The 17,087-nt window shown below is 35.1% G+C and overlaps 2 protein-coding genes and 1 long non-coding RNA gene across 3 annotated transcripts in view; 1 reads left to right on the forward strand and 2 right to left on the reverse strand.

Annotated features, from left to right (window-relative positions):
- The window catches only part of LOC143919146 (uncharacterized), a 1,208,594-nt gene that overhangs the window by 953,817 nt on the left and 237,690 nt on the right, over positions 1 to 17,087 (forward strand). The window lies entirely within an intron of this gene.
- LOC143919383 (uncharacterized) lies at positions 6,851 to 8,626 on the reverse strand. Its single transcript, XR_013261227.1, has 2 exons — positions 8,182 to 8,626; positions 6,851 to 7,927 (listed from the first exon to the last, which is right to left on the reverse strand). It is a non-coding gene; the product is annotated as an uncharacterized LOC143919383 (long non-coding RNA).
- Positions 9,997 to 17,082, reverse strand: LOC143919071 (uncharacterized). The gene is made up of 3 exons (XM_077441255.1): positions 16,823 to 17,082; positions 16,629 to 16,744; positions 9,997 to 14,496 (listed from the first exon to the last, which is right to left on the reverse strand). The coding sequence occupies exons 1-3, from the start codon at positions 17,006 to 17,008 to the stop codon at positions 12,441 to 12,443; spliced, it is 2,358 nt and encodes a 785-aa protein (XP_077297381.1). The 5' UTR covers positions 17,009 to 17,082; the 3' UTR covers positions 9,997 to 12,440.

Here is a 17,087-nt window from a genome sequence, read left to right on the forward strand (position 1 = left end):
CGATTCAATGGATTCACCCCCGCGGGGGCGCAAGGCGAGTAGCTTCATGGGGCCCCGCCAGGGGCGCCACAAAGGGCGCAGCCCCGTGGGGCCCCGAAGGGGCTGCAGCTTTATGGGGCGCAGCCGCCTGGGGCCCCGAAGCCTTATGGTGCGTAGCCTAATGGGGCGCAGCCTTATGGAGCTCAGCCCAATGGGGCCCCGAAGGGGGCGCAGGGGGGCACAGCCTCATGGGGCGCAGCCTTATGGGGCGAAGCCCTAAACGGCAACTGATCATGGGGGCGAAAGCCCTAAAAGGCATTAGTTAAGGGGGGCGAAGCCCTAGACTGCATTTAATCATGGGGGCGCGGAGGGGCGAAGCCCTAAAAGGCATTAACTAAGGGGGGCGGAGCCCTAGGCGGCATTTAAGCATGGGGGCGCGGAGGGGCGAAGCCCTAAAAGGCATTTTTTTTTTTTAAATTTGATTTTTTTTAAATTTTAACATTTCTTTTTTAATAAAATGTTTACTATTAGATTAGTCATGTTTAAGCGGTTTATATTATTAATACTGAGCGAAGCCGGGTAATACAGCTAGTGTTCAATAAAATATAAGTGTATTAGAAAGTTTCGTTACAATTTCGTTTTCAATTGTAATAAATATCTTATCAAAACCGTGCTTCTTAACTGTCTTGCTTCGAATACCAATGGAGCAGTTTGTTGTTATTTGAAAATCATCGGCTCTAAACCGATCTCTGATTATAAGTTTACTCGGTCGGCCGTTGTACAAACTTTCTCATTCTTGTTCTCCTCTAATGAGAAGGGAATATACGAAATTAAGGCTATACTTCCAATTTTATTTATGCAACATGTTAAATTCCGACGATGACGGAATCAATCGCGAATTTTAACAGAAATTTTGCCAACGTTTTCTTCCATACAAATAAATGTGTAGAAGACATTGATGTATAATACACTAGATGGACCCTGACGTGTGTTTTTTGTCGGAGATATTGTCTTCACTAACTGAGGGGTGCGGGGGGTTTAACTAGCGGGGAAGTTGGGAAAAAAAAGGTTTTTTTCCCTACGACACAGCGGTACCTACCTACCTACTGAGAGAAACTGTGCATGCGCCATGTATTTTGCATGCGCCAAAAGGGAAACCAGTATAAAGCGTGAGGGCGGATCTATGTGTATTATATATCTATGGTAGAAGACTAACTTGCAAGGATGGCGAAGGTGTGCATATACTACATATATATAAAACGGACAGTCGGTAAATACATATGTATATAAATATGTGACAGACGACGGTGCATCATAGCCGAGTATTCGATAGGCCGCGAAGCGTGATAGTGGGGGAGGGGAGGGGGGGGTGTCGAGCGTCACTCGCATTCGTGCCGGGAGCGCCGGAGGTATCGGGGGCCCTGGGGGAAAAGCCCCCGGGGCGTCGGAGGCGCTGGTGATGCACAAAATGTATCTCTTCGTAATTCGTGCATCAATTTATTTCCGAAACCAGCCGTTTCGATTTCGATTCTGGATTCTAGAGGTTCACACACACACACATTCATTCATCATTTCGAACGGGTTGAATTGCTAAGTGTGCTATAATGTGCCACTTTTTATTTCGATTAATGTTACGTGCGCGTGCGCCTATAAATTACCTTACATTATATACTTATATATAACATATAACTTTATTTTTATTCGTGTTTCAATTCCTTTTCGAAACCACCCGTTGAAATTTACGGGCACAACACTAGTTACCTCATATTTATCATTATCATGTATCAATTTGTTTCCGAAAACACCCGTTGAAATTTCACCTTTTTTCATTTCAATGGACACCACTAATTATTCATAAAAGATTAAGCGAGCCTCTATAACGATACATTCGTACATTTTAGTACATATGTATACAAATATAGTTGTCGGAATTCTCGGAGGCAATGCGTGACTCGGGATTTGTCTGTAGAACTCGGGACAGTCCCGCTCAAATGGTAATTGGACTATTCGTCACATTGGGGTGGTCACAAAGACAATTTTTGCCATGAAAATCGCGAATACACAATATTTGGCACTCAAGTTCTCGTTACTATGATAGTTATCGTTAGTATGATGGATTTTTCGGCTGCCAGATGTTCCGTTATAGAGATTTTAGTGACTTTGTGACGAGTAATTTGTGACCAGTAATCACCGAACCCGCTCAAATAGAGACGTCTGGCAACCCTGGCCCTAGTTTCTACAGTATGCAACTCTTGAGGAATTGTCTATGCGAGGAATTACCTAGTTTGGTAAGAGTTGTCAGTGAGAAATTGCTCAGTTGCCTGAATGTTGGTATAACTATGTAGTACCAAATTCAGACCAAAGATGTCACTAAAAAATAGCGAGGTAAAATCGATCTGGTTGCTCTCAGAGTTAAATGCAGGAACGATGGAGTGCAGGCTTTGTCTTGGATGGAGTACTCCGGCCGACTCTTCCGTCTCCATCTTCGGCGATTCTCATCCAGAGCGTCTGGAGCAACGCATTCGGACCTGCTGTCAAATTCAGGTCGGTTGCTGGTTACAGGTTGCAATTATTATAGACCCAATTGGTTGACCTTCTCTCCGATTAATCCTGCATTTTCATCTTCAGGTTGAAAGAGGCGACGGGTTGCCGGAGACGGTATGTCTTTCGTGTAAGACCAATCTGGAATCGTTAATCAGCTTTCGAAAGGCTTGTTTTCGAAGCTACGAAACGTCTCGACTGAGATTAGATGATTGCTTGAAGATCAAGACTGAAGAAGTTTTGTTGGAAGACGTAACATGGGACGACAAGGCTTCGTTACCGACAATTCACCAAAAGAAATGTGAAATTAGTTCAAAGACATTACCCAGTGGATCTGAACTTGTTTCACATAGTAGTGAGACGCCGTTCAAATGTGACATTTGCTTTAAATCATTAAGTAATAAATCTTGCCTCGTGGCACATGCAAAATTGCATACTGGGATAAAACCACACAAGTGTGACATTTGTTCAAAATCATTTCTTCGTAAATATCAACTTAAGTTGCATTCAAGATCTCACACGGGGGAAAAACCTCACGAGTGTGAAATTTGTTTTAAATCATTTAATCAAAAGTCTAGCCTCGGGTTACATAAAAAAACGCACTCTGGGATAAAACCATACAAGTGTGATACTTGTTCAAAATCATTTCTTCATAAGAATGGACTTGTATTACATGTAAGGTCTCATACGGGGGAAAAGCCTTACAAGTGTGAAATTTGTTTTAAATCATATTCTCAACAATCTAGTTTCGGGATACATAAAAAAACGCATTCTGGGATAAAACCACACAAATGTGACGTTTGTTTAAAATCATTCATTCAAAAAGGCGAACTTGTTACACATAAAAGATTGCACACTGGAATAACACCACACAAATGCGAAATCTGTTTAAAATCATTTTCTCAAAAAGCTGGCCTCGTGGCACATGAACAATTGCATTCTGGGATACGACCATACACATGTGACATTTGCTTAAAATCATTCACTCGAAAACATTATCTTGTGTCACATTTAAGATTTCATACGGGGGAAAAGCCTTACAAATGTGAAATTTGTTCAAAATCATTTACTCATAGTTCCACTCTTGTTTATCATTCGAGATCTCACACGGGGGAAAAGCCTTACAACTGTGAAATTTGTTTAAAATCATTTTCCAACAAATCTAGTCTATGGTTACATAAAAAAACGCATTCTGGGATAAAATCACACAAATGTGAAATTTGTTTTAAATCATTTACGCGAAAATCGAACCTCACGTTACATATAAAAACACATTCTGGGATAAAACCATACAAATGTGATTTTTGCACAAAATCATTTCTTCATAAGAATGGACTTGTATTACATTTAAGGTCTCATACGGGGGAAAAGCCTTACGAGTGTGAAATTTGTTTAAAATCATTTTCTCAAAAATCTAGTCTCGGGCTACATAAAAAATCGCATTCTGGGATAAAACCACCCAAATGTGACCAAAAATGACCTCGTTCGAAATAAAATATCTCATAAGGTGGAATAATAACAACATACATATAATTGTGTATAAAGAAATTGTTATTACATTTATTTATTTATTTATTAGTACAATACTAAAAACCGCTGTGACCTGACAGGTTACCCCAATGCGTCACAGCGGTTATATAATAAATTATATAAAAATAAAATTGTAGAAAATAAAATTAAAAATAAAATTATGTAAAATACATTCATAAATACTGTTTGAATTTTAAATATTTGGCCGCCCCTCTCATCCTTTAACTATAAGATATTATAGGACTTACATCTGGCACGGGTTCTCGTTAGTTTATAATTTCGCATGGGTAGCTTTCGAATTATGCATGAACTGGACAGCGTGTTATATTATATATAGTGTCAAAGTGACAGCTGAATAAGGATGTTTAATTTACATATTATTATGTATAATATGACTACATATGTACATATGTTTCGATCATCTCATACGACTTATACATAAATTAATGCCATTTTTATACATTTTGATCAATATTTTAACAGTCGGAATTTTATACTTTGTGAAGAATCAGTATTATATTATAAATATTTAATTTCATTACACATGTCCCAGGACATAGCTCCGGGCTACACCGACCAGACCAAATGTATGAAAATGTAAGAGACTAATAAATCACCGAGTGTGACACGCTCTATCTAACTGCATACATTTCTCAGGAGTCCGGAGGACCAAAACAGCCCCGCATGACCTGGGCCATAGAATACTATGTATTTTAACAATCTCGTAGTCACCTCTCACTCATTGGTTTAACCTAAAATACAAACATTGTTTGGACAGGGGACTATTACAGATAAATACTCTTTGAAGTCTTTGAGAATGGCCTAAAAATGTACCTTAAATTTGAACAATAAGTCACTATTAATAGTTTTTTGGGCTTTTAATATTTATTTTACACAAAAATACAATGGAACGCATTCGGCAATTCTCTTGCCGAATACGTGTAATAGACAATTTCACGAATTCGATGTAACACATATAAAGATTGGATAAATTTGTTCTTCTAACTAAATATTTATTTATATAATATGTCTCCATATCAGTACATGTTTAGTCAGCCAGGGAAATGGCAATGTATTATATGATTTGTATCTCTAAAGCAGTGTTTCTTAACCATATTGAGAGAATCGTCCCCTTTACCACAATAAAATTATCCAGCGCCCCCCCACAAAAAATTACTCTATTTTCTATGTATGTATTTCATGCAATGATTTTCTTTACAAATAAAAAACATGATTATTTTTATAAACATTATGTATTAATTGCCATTTATGTCATATTAACATTACATACATTATAATGTTATTTCAATTTTAAAAGTAAGTAATTCAATGGAAATGTGAATTTTTTATTAAAAAAAAAAAATAACGAGATCCTTGAGCCTCATGTGACTGCGCTATTTTCGTAATATTCGGTTCAAGTTTAGTTAATTACAGTCTCAAACCTCCTTTTCTACTAAATATGATGAAGGAAATGCTACGATAGGTAATTTTACCTCTTTCCACAGAGGGTATCGATGGCGAAAACGGACCCAAAAAACATAATCACATTGATTGAATACTATTTTAGCTTCACAGTCATTTTGTAGCTCAATAAACTGCTCTTTTAAATTTTGACTGACACTTTCTACATCTGATAAAAATGGATTATTTATCCAATCTGGTATTAAAAGTTCATACAAGTCTTTGAATCGTATTATCATACATATCTTCGATAAGGGCGTCAATGTGGCTACAGTATGTTTTCAAATCAGAATCTTTGAGCATATCTTCTTTTAATTATTGTAAAGAAGGAAATAGATGAAGTTCTCGCCGACGAAGATTATTTTTAAATAATTAGAGTTTGTTGATAAAGCTCAGTATAACGCCTTTGGCTTTAATAAGGCTGATATTGCTTCCTTGCAGCTTCAGGAGATTTTCATTTATCTTTCCGAATATATCAAATAGTGCATAAAATCTTTTTAAACAATTTCATTTCGATAGCCATCTTACTTCTGTATCGTGTAACGCCCCCCAAATGTTAAAAATTCAAAAACGCCCCCCCAGACCTTTAAAACGCCCACAAGGGGGCGCTGGCGCCCCCGTTAAGAACCACTGCTCTAAAGCTATGTGCTTGAAAATTCAGATTGTTAACTCATAACGGCATAATTATTTTTATGATTTCTCAGCGTGTTCTATAGCTCAGGAAAGCAAAACGCCAAATTTTCTCTTTTACTCTTTACTGTATATGTATGTATATATCCTCCGGTTTAATAAGATTATGTTTAGAGTCCTTAGATTATTTCCATACCTTAGATTGCCTTATATGTTGGTGATTTGATATTTACTTTTTTGTGTAAAATATGATTGGCGTGTATTAAAATTTACTTATGAATGTATTTACTAATTCGTGCTCCTGTATTTATTTTTGTATATTATTTGGGTGTATCGAAATAATTATTGTTATAATAAAACAAAAATCATTTAAAATCACAAGCGCATATTAACGCCGAAAAAATTATAGTAATGTGGCGGCTCGCTTATACGACATGGTCGAGTTTGGTTGCCTTCCTGCGAGTGGGGACCAACTCGGCTGGGTTCGGAGAGCCACTACTCACTCTGCCTTTAGCTGTCATATAATAAACACGTGCATCAACATGCCAGTCGTCTCATTCGTTCATCCCCCATAGTAAGTTCAAAAGAGCAGCCTTTTGAAAAGATTTTAGATATTATGAATGACTCGGAAATTGTATCAACCAGTAAAGTTTTTAGAACCGCGTATTTCATAGCTAAACAAAAAGCTTTTCCATTTGCTTCCTTTCCCGGTAAGGTGTTGGGCTTCCACCTTCTCGTGGTCCTTACCGAACACTACTTTTCGAATCAACTTTAAGTTTTAAGTACTGACAAAGAGGAGCCTTCCGGCATGTAGCGTTTTCGACCTTAGAGTCATTTAAATAGAGTCGAAATTAATTATGTAAAAATTGTACATCTGCAAGTGTGTGTGAGCTTTCGACCCGAGACCCCTGGTGGCGACTCGCGGAAACTACTGCAAATCGCATGCGAAACTAATGCATATTTGAATCGGATGGGAAACTAATATATGCGGTCAGAGAAATGTTATATTAATACAAGTGGCTTTAGGCGTTATATGTAGCGTATTTATAGACACGTCCGATAATTACGGCAGCCCTAAACTAGTACCAAATTTAGACCAAAGATGTCACTAAAAAAATTGCAAGTCGATCAGAGTTAAATACAGGGACGATGGAGTGCAGGCTTTGTCTTGGATCAGCTCCGGCCGAGTCTTCCGTCTCCATCTTCGGCGATCCTCATCCAGAGCGTCTGGAGCAACGCATTCGGACCTGCTGTAAAATTTATGTCGGTTGCTGGTTACAGGTTACAACTATTGTGGGCCCAATTGGTTAATTCTTCTCTTAATCCTACATTTTCACCTGCAGGTTAATAGAGGCGTTGGATTGCCAGACACGGTGTGTCTTTCGTGTAAGACCAATCTGGAATCGTTGATCAGCTTTCGAAAGGCTTGTTTTCGAAGCAACGAAACATCCCACCTGAGGTTAGATGATTGCTTGAAGATCAAGACAGAAGAAGTTTTATTGGAAGATGTAATATGGAACGATGAACCTTCACAATTGACAATTTGCCGAAATAATAGTGAAATTTGCTTAAAGCCATTTCTCATTGAATCTGAACTTATTTTACACAAAAGATCACTTCCTGGAGAAAATTTATTTCAATGTGACATTTGTTTAAAATCATTTATTAAAAAAAATACACTTGTGAGACATTTAATAACTCACATGGGAGGAGAGCCTTACAAGTGTGAAATTTGTCTAAAATCATTTAATCGAAAATTTAACTTTGAAACACAAAAAATTGCATACTGGGATAAAACCACACAAATGTGACATTTGTTTAAAATCATTTATTGCAAAAATCTAACCTTGCGAGACATAAAAATTTGCATATTGGGATAAAACTACACAAATGTGAAATTTGTTTAAAATCATGTATTGATAAATATCAACTTGTGTCACATTTAAGAACTCACACGGGGGAAAAGCCTTACAATTGTGAAATTTGTCTAAAATTATTTACTCAAAATTCTGGCCTCAAGAAACATAAAAATTTGCATACTGGGATAAAACCACACAAATGTGACATTTGTCTAAAATCATTTACTCAAAATTCTGACCTCAAGAAACATAAAAATTTGCATTCTGTGATAAAACCACACAAATGTTACATTTGTTTAAAATCATTTATTGAAAAATATAAACTTGTGAAACATTTAAGAACTCATACGGAGGAAAAGCCTTACAAATGGGAAATTTCCCTAAAATCATTTACTCGAAAATCAAGCCTCGAGACACACAATAAATTGCATACTGGGATAAATATAAAAAAAATTGTTATTATATAAATATACTGTTAATATTCTTACATTTTGGCTGCATGCGGCCATGATGTTTCTGGCGCCCCCCCCTCCCCCTCACGCAACATTTATTCTCATCGGAGTTTATTTAAATAATTTTAAGAGAAATGGTAATTGAAAATTAAATACACAAATCTATTATTTGGCTTTCTTGTTTTATTTATTTTAAATGTAACATACTTTTTGTTGCTATTTTGAAAGAAAAAATTAATCACAAGATACTTGCTTAATATTGCGTCATTTGTGTTCAGACATTTCCAGAAAAAAGTAATGGAATTAGTGTGTGGCGGCTCGCTTATACGACATGGTCGAGTTTGGTTGCCTTCCTGCGAGTGGGGACCAACTCGGTTGGGTTCGGAGAGCCACTACTCACTCTGCCTTTAGCTGTCATATAATAAACACGTGCATTAACATGCCAGTCGTCTCATTCGTTCACCCGACGTTCATTTCGTCGGGGTCACCAGTTATGGGGATGAACGAATGAGATCACAATAAAGCTGACATCAACAGCGTGTGAACGACTATTTTCGACTGCAGGGTGGACGAAAACAAAAAATAAAATAGAATAGTTATTTCTAAAACATCATTTTCTGAAATTAAATTAAGATTTTTCCGTATTATATTTTGTAAATTTATTTTTAATTGCAATTTTCCTATTTATGTACATCTAAGATACTCCTCGTGGCTCTATTCTGTAATTTTTGTAGCCCATCTTAGCCTAGTCTACAGAAAAGATCCACAACACATGTGGTCGGACAATTGCATTATATATGATGATTTTACATAGTATTCTTTGATAGAATTTTCCTTAATCTACAAAGTACTCCTACTTTCTTAGCTACATTTTTATTATAAATTCACCATGTTATTTAATATCTAACCTGTCATCTAATATTATAACCAAGTATTTAATGTTATCGACTATTTCTACAACTTTGTCATCCATCCTCACTTCAACCAAATTTATTTTATGATATTGTAAAGCCTAATAAAATAACAACAGATAATTTTAAGACTAAATAATAAGTGTTTAAAATCGAAACGTGCGTTACAACAGTTAGATTAGACAATACGTGAGGTAAAAAAATATATATATATACATAGGGTGAGGGGTATACTTAAAGTGACCATACGTCCCGTTTTGAACGGGACCGTCCCGTTGTCCCCAAGCACAGCTTCGGGACGTCGAAATGTCCCGTTTTCAAAAAGAGAGTATATTCATTGAATTATTATATACATATATATCGTATAATTATTGAATACATTTTATGCTTGCCCGGAACTAATGCACCCGTAGAAAGAGTGGTTTCACAGATGAACAAGTTGTGGACAAGTTCTTAATGCGATGTTGTTAATTAAAATCAATTTTAAGAAATCCTGCCAAGAATTTCATTCTTATTTAAAAGCAAACCCAGTAATACTTAAATTTAAATAAATTTGCTCATCAGAAAAATATAAAACAACATAATTTTTTATATTTATATTATTCATTCCTGTTCTTTTCTTTTTTTCATCAACATTCCTGTTCTTTTTATTAATAAATAAAAACTATGAAAAAATACGCGTTTTCTGAAATACACATACTATTACGTAAAAATTGGTAGATGTCCCGTTTTGAGGACAAAAATAAATGGTCACATTAGGTATATTATATAACAAACTTGGTAAAAGCGTTCATATTTAAAGTGCTGTTCTTATGGTTTGGGCTCTCTTCATTAGCGGCGTCGTGATTTTCCCTATACATTGAATAGTCTCAAGTGTATATTTTCTGTAAGAAAAGAATTTTAAATTTATTGTGTACACAGCTTTATAAAATGTTCATTGTCATAATATTCATTACCTTGATCATACTAGAGACGACCAACGCTTCTCTCTGCTGGATTCCTCCTATTTTACTCTTCGTGCGACCTTTAACACCAAGCTAGACTTTGGCTAGACTCCACGACATGACATCATCCTTCATCCTCCATATTAAAAAATAGACACTATTGAAAGTCTCTATAATGGAACATCTGGCAGCCGAAAAGTCGCATCATATTAACGATAACTACATATCATACTAACGAAAACTCGAGTGCCAAATATTCCGCATTCGCGGTTTTCATAGCAAAAATTGTCTTTGTGACCACCGCAATATGACTAATAATCCAATTGGTAAACGGACTACTAGTCATATGTAAACCAGTCACAGGACAACCGGTCACACGTGATCACCCGTCACACTAAAACTGGTCACACCCTAAAATCGGTCAACCAGTTTTCTCGTGACCGAGCGACCGGTTGTCCTGTGACCAGTTCACATTTGACTAGTAATCACCGAACCAATCCAATTACCCTATTCTAATGCTAACATCCAGATATTTTATCGAATGATAGTTTTATATTTTTTAATGGTCACTTCATAATGCCAAAATATTTTATTAGATGCACAATACGATATTGTTTAATGCACCGAAAATAATGCAAATGTTTAATGCACAAACATTTCTTTTAAGATACTGTTGCGTGGACGTGAAGAGGGTTTTCCAGGATCGAAGAGAAAGACGTAGTAGTGCTCTAGAGGCGGTTTATTCGTCTGCACCCGTCGACTCTCCAGCTCGGAGTGCTTTACAGTTCGAGTGCGCCCGATATTTATACTCATCGGGCGCAATGCACATACACACATAAACGAAAACCTATTGGTCGATGAGTCGCGTGATCCTATTGGCCGTCATATACGACCCCTCTATTCGTTGAGGCCCTTTTTGGCGCGAACCAGAGATCAGGAGAATAGCACTCGTAAACCATCGGTCCACGAGCGCCACCCACCGATGTACAGTTAGTTAAAACCCTTATATAATTGAGGTGGAGTGCAATATGGATACACATGGTTAGCTTTTTTGTTTTATTATAACAATGACACAATTAAAAAAAAAAAAACAATATTTCAATACACACAATATACAAAAATAAGTGCAGGAGCACGAATTAATAAACACGTAAGTAAATTTTAATACACATTTTAATACCGATCATACTTTTCACAGATAAGTAAATATCAACTCACCAACATATACGACAATCAAGATATGGAAATGATCCATGTATAAGAGAAAATTTGGACATAAAATTTCTATACTAGTTTTAATGGATTCTAAGGGTTTATAGAATTCTTTGTCTTCATTAAGTATGAGAGGGGCGCTAAAAACACAATGGCACGCGGGCAGCCATTCCTTTAAAATTCCGACAGTATTTATATAATAAACAACCTTTTTAAACATACACACTAAATGTATATTGTTATTATTCCACCTTATGAGACTTTTCATGTCGCATGAGGTCACATTTTTGGATAAATGATTTTAAAATAGGTTGTGGCTATTTGCAGGTACTGTATCTGCGAATTATTGGCTATTTGCAGGTACTATATCTGCGAATTATGGACTATTTGCAGGTACTATATCTTTGAAATCAGGTACAATGCATAAGAAATAATCAAATGACTTGTCTATTTAACGACATCAAAATGTGTTTTAAACAGTTAACGCAAAATTGTTCTGAATTATCGTAAGTTTTAAAAAAAAATTTTTATTCGAAGATACAGTCTTTGTTTATAGAATTATTAGAATATTTGCACATGCCAATCTACTATGTGCTTAACAAAGGCAATGCAAAGGCAGCAAGTTGATGGTTAGTTCGTTTCTGATTGTTTCACCCTTTTCTTATCTTATAGGTATTTTGTGAATTTATTTGACCTAAAGGTAAATATAGAAATCAAATATTACAATAAAAATTCAAGTTTATTTAAATCATAAAAGACAGTATATAAAAAAATAAAAAAGGAGTTCGGTGGAACATTAAAAAGATAGAACATAGATTCATTACATGATTTTTTAAATTAAAGCATTGTGTATAACTATACCATCAGTATTTTTAACAGATTGGTATTTGTATTAAACAATAAATGAAAAAGTATACAAAACTATTTTCGATTAAATGATGTTTGTTTGGTTTTTCTCTTGGGTCGACCCTTGCATTTAATTAAATATGTATTGGGTTTATTGATGGTGTTATTTTCAAGCTCTTCAGATTGTGTATTTTCTTCCAATATAGTTTTTGAACTATTTACATTCTGGTTTAAAAGCGATAAGCCATTTCGAGCATTATCTTTTATCACATTTAACTCATCAACATATTTAAGAAATGATGGCGTGCCGTGATTTGATATTATATCAGCTAAATCTTTGAGCGAATTATGCACAATATTAAATTTTTCATTTGGAGTTAAAGGTTTCTCATGCTGATCTGTTTGTGAATCATCATCACTACTACTAAATTTATCACTATCAGAATTCAAATCAATTTGTTCATCTATATTATCTTGTTTTAGGTATCTGTTGTGAAAACATTCTGGGAATGTATCGATTTTTCGTTCCGTCCGTACAAACAAAATATGGCGGCAAGGAACATTGTATTGTTTCCAAAAACTGCATGAACAGTTTTCTGAAGATGTATAGTATATTTTGTTAGTACCATCTTTAAAATTTTCACAGACTTCACCATTTTCTTTTATTGATATATTTCCTTTGTAGATTAAAAGTAATTTCAAAGATCTGTGATATAATTTCATGCCTCCTTCTGTTAATTTGTTAGAAGCAATATGTAGTAAATGTCTCGTTTCTGGATTTGGATCCATTATTCGGTTAACTTTTTGTGCCATCACTGTATTCGAAGTTTTGATTCTTTCTGAAATAAAAGTTACAAGCTCAATGATACATATTGCAATGGATGGAACGGAACGAAGCTTTGTTTTCATGTGGTTTTTGAGCGTCCAAAATGACCTCTCGATCCTGTTTGTTGTAGTATCACCCATCAACGGCAGATGCTTTCTGTAGCTGTGGACCCACATCTCCTTGCAGGTATCCCAATTTTTATTGTAATACTGGATGAAAGATATTCTCTTGTTCTGAGAACATATCTCAATTTCACCTATGTTATTTAAAAAGGTGTGTGTATGATTAATGTACTCCTCAGATGTCTGTGAGAAGAGAACCTTTTTGAATAGTTGTAATAAGTTTCTTTTTTCAACAACATCACATAGGGCCGTCGATAAAACTTTTTTTATATATTTGATGATGTGAAATTTACAGAGAAGAATATGAGATGTTGGGAATACATTCTTTATCGCCGATATCTCTGTAAAATCTTTGTCTATCATAAATATTTTGGGAATATTTGTGCATATTGTCTGAAATTCTTTAATGCACTCTTTTAAATTTATCAATGATTCTATTGATATAAATGCTATTGAAGCGAACTCTGTTTTCCCTGTAATTGGTGAATAATAGCAAAATCCCATCATTTTGTAATTTTCTGCGTTGAATCCGAACGATATGTCTATTTGAATGACAGAAGGTGAAGATTTCCTAAAATTGGAAATCATTACATCAGAAGTTAAAAATATAGTTTGAACTTTGCCATCTTGACAAAAAGTAACTTTAGATCTTCCTCCATCCTCTTCAAGTTTGTTTAAAAAATCAAGTAATACAATTCGGTTTTCTTCTGAGCATTCAGGAAAAATTTTATTTCTGATGTTTTGAACATCTTTTCTAGTAACACGGCTATCGTTCTTTTTTTCTAATATCTCTGCAATGGTTGAATCCTTTGCATTTGCTAAACTTTCTACTGTTAACGTAGAGTTTCTCCGGTACAGCTTAAACTCTTCCTTGCCGATTGTATGATTGTGGGCTAAACGAACATTTGTCACTTTCCACAAATTGTCTTTAGATTTATACATGTTTATTTTTGCTGGACATCCTTTGTATAAATAATTTTGATGTGGTCTCTTTCCTTCACATTTTGATTTTCTTTGAACGCCGTGACAGCAAACATAAATTATTTGTTTACTGTTGTGGCAGTTTACAACAAATGGATGGTAATTTTGTTGACAAAATTTATAAAAATATTGTTTCACGCATTCGTAATCTTTAAAAGTTTGTCCTTTTGTGAATTCGAAAGTTTCTTCCATTCTGGTGATTCTAAAATTATTAAATAAATGTTAATTAATTGAAATCTTGATTATTTTTATCAGAAATATCCGGTTATAATTTCTTACATTTAATGTATGCTAGACTTGTTTAATCAATCGTTCATTATACATGAGGCAAGTATATTTCGCACGTTATTATAATAGATTTATATCATTTAGCTAGTTCGCGGCTTGTACTTGTATGTAGGTATTAAACGTTGTATATTATAATAATTTTCTAACAATTAATAATATTAACTAATTTGGATTATATTTTTTGCTCTATGTCACTTTACGAGTTCGAACAAAACTTTAAGAGGTTTAAAACAAAATTTGAACAGTTAGGCTTTGTGCCTGTTGCAGATATAGTACCTACAAATAGCCAATAATTCGCAGATAAAGTACCTGCAAATAGCCAATTATTCGCTGATACCGTACCTGCAAATAGCCAATAATTCGCAGATACAGTAACTGCAAATAGCCAATTATTCGCAGATACAGTACGTGCAAATAGCCACAACCTTTAAAATATGTCTCATATTGTCAATTTTTTATGTTCCCTGAAGTCAGATGTACAAGCAAATGATTTCAAACAAATTTCACATTTGTTTGGTTTAATCCCAGTATGCAATGTTTAATGTAATCCGAGTGTATATTTACGAGAAAATGATTGTAAAAAAATTGCGCATTTATATGGTTTGATTCGAGTGTGCAATTTTTTATGTGAATCAAGGCCAGATTTTGTAGAAAATGATACTAATATAATATAATAATATACTAAAACAAATGTCACATTTGTATGGTTCTATACCAGTATGAAATTTTTCATGTGATAAAAGGATATATTTGTGAGTATTTAAGGATTTAAAACAAATGTTACATTTGTGTGGTTTTATCCCACAATGCGATTTTTTATGTATTCCCAGACTAGATTTGTTGGAAAATGATTTTAAACAAATTTCACAGTTGTAAGGTCTGGGCCGCACCGTGCGACTTGGTTGAGGGCGACCAGACCAATACATGCAGGTAGATAGGACATGCCACACCCGTCAACATGTTTGTCGCACACATTTCCATACATTTTTTCGTGTCGCGCAATTAGTCGGCCGACAAAGTGCCGACGGTGCGGCCCGGGCCTTAGGCTTTTATCCCGTGTGAGATCTTAAATGATAAACAAGAGAGGAACTATGAGTAAATGATTTTGAACAAATTTCACATTTGTAAGGCTTTTCCCCCGTGTGAGATCTTAAATGTATCACAAGTTTACGTTTATGAATAAATGATTTTAAGCAAGTGTCACATTTGTATGGTTTTATCTCAGTATGCAATTTTTTATGTTCCCTGAGGTCAGATGTGCGAGCAAATGATTTCAAACAAATTTCACATTTGTTTGGTTTAATCCCAGTATGCAATTTTTTATGTAACGAGAGAGTATATTTACGAGAAAATGATTTTAAACAAATTTCACATTTGTGTGGTTTTATTCCAGTGTGCAATTTCTTATGTGAATTGAGGCCAGATTTTGTAGAAAATGATTCTAAACAAATGTCACATTTGTATAATTTTATCCCAGAATGAGATCTGTCATGTGATAAAAGGATATATTTGTGAGTAAATGATTTGAAACAAATTTTACATTTGTGTGGTTTTATCCCGGAATGCAATTTTATATGTATTCCTAGACTAGATTTGTTGGAAAATGATTTTAAACAAATTTCACAGTTGTAAGGCTTTTCCCCCGTGTGAGACCTCAAATGTAACACAAGTTCATATTTATGAATAAATGATTTTAAACAAATGTCACATTTGTGTGGTTTTATCCCAGTATGCAATTTATTATGTGTCCAAAGGCTAGATTTTTGAGTAAATGATTTTAAACAAACGTCACACTTGTAAGGCTTTTCTCCAGTGTGAGATCTTAAATGTATCACAAGTTCGTTTTTTCGAATAAATGATTTAAAACAATTGTCACATTGGTACGGCTTTTCTCTAGTGTGTAAATTAAGTTTAGATTCAGTGGGAAATGTCTTTGGATCAATTTCACAATTCTTTTGGTGAATTGTCAGTATTGAAGGGTCATCGTCCCATAATACATCTTCCAACAAAACTTCTTCAGTCTTGATCTTCAAACAATCATCTAACCTCAGTTGAGACGTTTCGTAGCTTCGAAAACATGCCTTTCGAAAGCTGATTAGCAATTCCAGATTGGTTTTACACGAAAGACACACCGTGTCTGGCAACCCGTCGCCTCTTTGAACCTGCAGATAAAAAGGTAGGATTAAGAAGAGGTTACCAATTGGGTCCACAATAATTGTAACCTGTAACCAGCAACCGACTTGAATTTGACAGCAGGTCCGAATGCGTTGCTCCAGAAACTCTGGATGAGGATCACCGAAGATGGAGACGAAAGACTCGGCCGGAGCTGATCCCAGACAAAGCCTGCACTCCATCGTCTCTGCATTAGAGTTAATCTGACAGCAACCAGATCGATTAGGCTTCGCCTTAATATTTTTTAGTGACATCTTTTGTCTAAATTTGGTACTAATTATATCAACTTTCAGGTTGCTGAACAACTGGTCACTGATAACCTAGTTCCTCACA

Source organism: Arctopsyche grandis, chromosome 11, assembly GCF_051622035.1.
Source record: "Arctopsyche grandis isolate Sample6627 chromosome 11, ASM5162203v2, whole genome shotgun sequence".
Classification (NCBI taxonomy): domain Eukaryota; kingdom Metazoa; phylum Arthropoda; class Insecta; order Trichoptera; family Hydropsychidae; genus Arctopsyche; species Arctopsyche grandis.